Source organism: Cyprinodon variegatus, unplaced genomic scaffold, assembly GCF_000732505.1.
Source record: "Cyprinodon variegatus isolate N-32 unplaced genomic scaffold, C_variegatus-1.0 Scaffold1097, whole genome shotgun sequence".
NCBI classification, from domain to species: domain Eukaryota; kingdom Metazoa; phylum Chordata; class Actinopteri; order Cyprinodontiformes; family Cyprinodontidae; genus Cyprinodon; species Cyprinodon variegatus.
The window spans coordinates 166,402-170,924 of record NW_015151550.1 but is presented as its reverse complement, the minus strand read 5'-3'; the positions used below and the strand labels follow the sequence as shown (position 1 = coordinate 170,924).

General features: G+C 49.9%; 1 protein-coding gene across 1 annotated transcript; it reads left to right on the top strand.

The window, feature by feature from the left end:
* Positions 1–423: 423 nt before the first annotated feature.
* LOC107101452 (shaker-related potassium channel tsha2-like) lies at positions 424–3,377 on the top strand. Its single transcript, XM_015400385.1, has 2 exons — positions 424–750; positions 1,067–3,377. Exon 2 carries the CDS (start codon positions 1,368–1,370, stop codon positions 2,814–2,816), a length of 1,449 nt encoding a protein of 482 aa, XP_015255871.1. The 5' UTR covers positions 424–750; positions 1,067–1,367; the 3' UTR covers positions 2,817–3,377.
* The last annotated feature ends 1,146 nt before the right edge of the window (positions 3,378–4,523 follow it).

The window sequence follows — 4,523 nt, the reverse complement described above, 5'->3', positions numbered from 1 at the left end:
TAAGAAAGGAAGGAAGCAAGCAAGTAAGAAAGAAAGGAAGGAAGCAAGCAAGTAAGAAAGGAAGGAAGCAAGCAAGTAAGAAAGGAAGGAAGCAAGCAGGCAAGGAAGAAAGGAAGGAAGCAAGCAGGCAAGAAAGGATTATATTGAATAAAGCTCAGAAATGTTATATTTATTAAGCTCTTATATTGTTTTCTCCAGACTTGATAAAACATTAAATTAAGTGAACGTTGAAGGAAAGACGTGGAAATGTCTTTGGGTGTGAAAACTTTTCATCAGTTAGAGACATCCCAGTTCATCATCAGTGGCGGTCTGTTCATTCCTGCTCTCCTTCCTTCACCTTTTATTTTCTGAATGACTTGCTGTGTTTCTGGCTGAGGTGGGGGGGTCGCTCCTCCCTCCCTCCCTCCCTCCCTCCCTGGGGTCATTCCATGGGAAAAGAAAGTTTTCCTGCATCCCTGAGAGAAATCCAGTTATTTTCGGACATCACGTCAGCGGTTAGAGTTGCAGCCCAGAAACTTCTTTCCATCACCCAGCTCCCTTTCTTCTCTCTCTCTCTGAACTTGTTGCACAGCTGTGTTGTTCCTCGTTCTCACGCGCGGAGCCGCGCGCCTGCAGCGGCGCACACATGAAGCGGCGGCTTGAGGGAAACGTCAGCAGGTTTGGTCTTGGAGCGGCTGGCAGCGTGACATTGCAGAGCCCGCTGTGCTTTAAAGAGGGATGCATGGAGGCAGATGACGCACTGAGCCACAGGTATTCATTTATGACATTTCTGAGGATCTCTGCAGGGGGCTGGCGATCTGCACAAAATCTATTCTCTTTATTGAAACCTGCTTCATTTTTTCATCCATTTTATTGCTTATTTTTTGCTCTTTATTTTGGTAAACACCTGCCCATGTGATAACCTTGAGCCTGTGCCACGCTGAGACAACAGGTTCATTACGCACGACTCTCTCTCTAAAAAAATATGTTTTTCCTCCATAAACGATTAATTTATCCCCATAAAATAGCTGGATCTGATTCATCCTGAGCATATGTGCTTGCATGTGTGTTTTTTTTTTTTTTTTAGTCCCCCCCTCAGTGAGAGAGCGTGCACGAACGTCAGCTCGGGGAGGGCAAAGCCTGCTTAAAATGCAGCGAATGTGAGAGACGTGCCCACAGTCCAGACTACAGCAGCGCCTGGACGGGAAAGGTGAAGCGGGGAGGGGGCGGGGGGCACCAGCAGCCCACCCGCAGACGTGACGAGAAGGAGACCCACGGAGTCACCCAGCTGGAGTCCTGAGACGCACAGAGGAGGAGGAGGAGGAGGAGGAGGGGAGTCAGGGAGGACTGAGGGGCGGGAAGCGTCGCCCTTTCCTTGGGGGGGAACCATGACAGTGGTGCCCGGGGAGAACCTGGATGAGACTGTGGCGCTGGCCGCGCTGTCCGCCCAGGATGTCTACGACCCGGAGAGAGCCGAGAACCAGGACTGCTGCGAGCGGGTGGTCATCAACATCTCCGGGCTGCGCTTCGAGACGCAGCTGAAGACTCTGGCCCAGTTCCCGTCCACCCTGCTGGGGGACCCGCGCAAGAGGATGCGCTTCTTCGACCCGCTCCGGAACGAGTACTTCTTCGACCGGAACCGACCCAGCTTCGATGCGATCCTTTACTACTACCAGTCCGGGGGTCGGCTCCGGAGACCCGTCAACGTGCCGGTGGACATCTTCATGGAGGAGATCAAATTCTACGAGCTCGGGGAGGAGGTGATCGAGAACTTTAAGGAGGATGAGGGCTTCATCAAGGAGGAGGAGCGGCCGCTGCCGGAGAACGAGTTCCAGCGGCAGGTCTGGCTCCTGTTCGAGTACCCGGAAAGTTCCGGACCCGCCAGGGGCATCGCCATCGTGTCCGTGCTGGTCATCCTCATCTCCATCGTCATCTTCTGCTTGGAGACCTTACCGGAGTTCAGAGAGGAGGCCCGGGTCTTTGAGGAGCTCATCCTGTCCAATGGAACCGCGCGCGCCGACCAGCCGAACCCCTTCACGGACCCTTTCTTCATCGTGGAGACGCTCTGCATCATCTGGTTCTCCTTCGAGCTGCTGGTCCGGTTCCTAGCCTGCCCCAGCAAGCCCGCCTTCTTCAAGAACATCATGAACACCATCGACATCGTGGCCATCATGCCCTACTTCATCACGCTGGGGCTGGAGCTGGCGGAGCACCAGGGGAACGGCCAGCAGGCCATGTCCCTGGCCATCCTCCGGGTCATCCGCCTGGTCCGGGTCTTCCGGATCTTTAAGCTCTCCAGGCACTCCAAGGGGCTGCAGATCCTGGGGAAGACGCTGCAGGCCAGCATGCGGGAGCTGGGGCTGCTCATCTTCTTCCTCTTCATCGGGGTCATCCTCTTCTCCAGCGCCGTGTACTTTGCAGAAACCGATGACCCGCATTCGGGCTTCAGCAGCATCCCGGACGCCTTCTGGTGGGCGGTGGTTTCCATGACGACGGTGGGTTACGGAGACATGTGCCCGGTGACTATAGGGGGGAAGATCGTGGGCTCCCTGTGCGCCATCGCCGGCGTGCTGACCATCGCGCTGCCGGTTCCGGTCATCGTGTCCAACTTCAACTACTTCTACCACCGGGAGACGGAGCACGAGGAGCAGTTCCAGTACACGCACGTGACCTGCGGCCAGCAGCAGCAGCAGCAGCCGTTCGGTGAGTTCAAACGGACGGACAGCCGGCCGTCCCTGTCCAAGTCCGACTACCCGGACAGCGAGGACGCGGACTCCGTCAAATACACCAACTGCAGCCCGCAGAAAGCCTTCAGCGGCAAACTGACGGACGTCTGAGCGCCTGGAGACCGGCGTCTGCTCTGCCATCAGCGGGGACGATTTCAGCTGGAGCCACGGGACGAAAACACGACCCTCCCCACCTCACCCCCCCGACACGGTCTTCCATCCTGCAGGAAAACTGATCAGTAGCACTTTATTTACATTAGTGAGCAGCTTTAAGGTTTACATTCTCCTCAAAAGGGACCAAATCTGACCCCAGCCTGCAAGGCAACAAGCAGGGTTTACTGCCCCATATGGTTAAAGCCTAATAAACTCAATTATCAGGCTTGATTTAGCTTTTCCGATCCAACGGCGCCATCTTGCGGTCAGTGCGGCTCACCGCGCCTTAGTGGCAGAGGCAGTTTCCATGGCAACCTTCCAGACTTTTCTGCGTTGTCTGCTGCAGGAACATAAGTGAGGCTCCAAACCACCATGTTGTGGAAGCCTCCATGTTGTTAAAATCCACACAGACGCGCTTCAGATACAATAAACAGCTAATTATTAATCTGATTAATTAAAATTTTAAACCTCTTGTTGAAAAAAAAGTAAAATATTATAATCCTCAGCTTGGTGATATGTTCAAACATGTTTGAGAGCTAAAGCTTTCCCAGAACTGATGTTATTGTACTGAAAACAATATATAGTTTAAGTAAAATATAGAGAGTAAGAAATATTCAAAGTTTTTGTGATTTAATTTATCAAAAATATAAATAAAATTACTTTAGAAATGAAGAGGAAAAAAAGGAAAATAATATATTTATGCTGTATAGTAGCACAAAAAAGCTAAAACATGCAATCTTTTGACAATAAAACATTCGTAAGATCATATATTTAATAGATAAATTAATATTTATGTTTAAAAACAGTCAACTCAGACCAGAATTTTAAAAGCCTAAAATAAATCTATTGTATTATATTTTTGTCCCAAATTAAATAATAATTCATTGTTAATGCACAGAAAAGAAGATGCAAAATCTGCCACAAAGTAGAAAATAGGAGAGAAATTGTCTTTATTTTAATTTAGCTTTCATCTTGGCTTTAAAATACATAAAAAAAGAAAAGACAAACTGTGATAGTGTTTGAAAACTTTAATCTTTAGATGAAAACATCAGTCGTTTCATAGAGCTCCCCAGGAGACCCGCCCCATACCTGACCCAGCTGAAGGTCACTCATGGTTGGAGCTTCCTGATCCCTCAGCGCCTGGAGGAACCACGGAGCAGATCTGCAAAAAGAAAAACAGTCTGTTTAACGGGCTGATGGAGTAAAAACCTTCCCTCTGCAAAAAGAAAAACAGTCTGTTTAACGGGCTGATGGAGTAAAAACCTTCCCTCCCCAGTGGAGTTTTCTCAGACTGACGGATGTTTAACAGCTCAGACCAACGCCGGGTTCTGGTCCCCATAGGTGAGTCATCAAACCTTCTGTTTTCAATTCCTGCCTGAACAACATGTTACAAGTCTTTTTTTCTCCAGCATTTTATTGGGAAGCAGAGGGCTGCCACTGTGTGGCGCCCAGGGAGCAGTGTGGGGTCAAGGGTCTTGCTCAGGGACCCAGAGTGGCAGTCTGTGGAAGTGGGGCTGGAACTCAGAACCTCTGGAACTGAAGCAAGCGCCCTAAACCACTTGGCTGCCACTTCCCAGTCTGAAGGTTAAAGGGTTTTAATTTCTTAAACTATTTGGACAAAAGTGAGTTGGTGTTTGGGTTAGTAATAAAGTTAATGTTTCCATC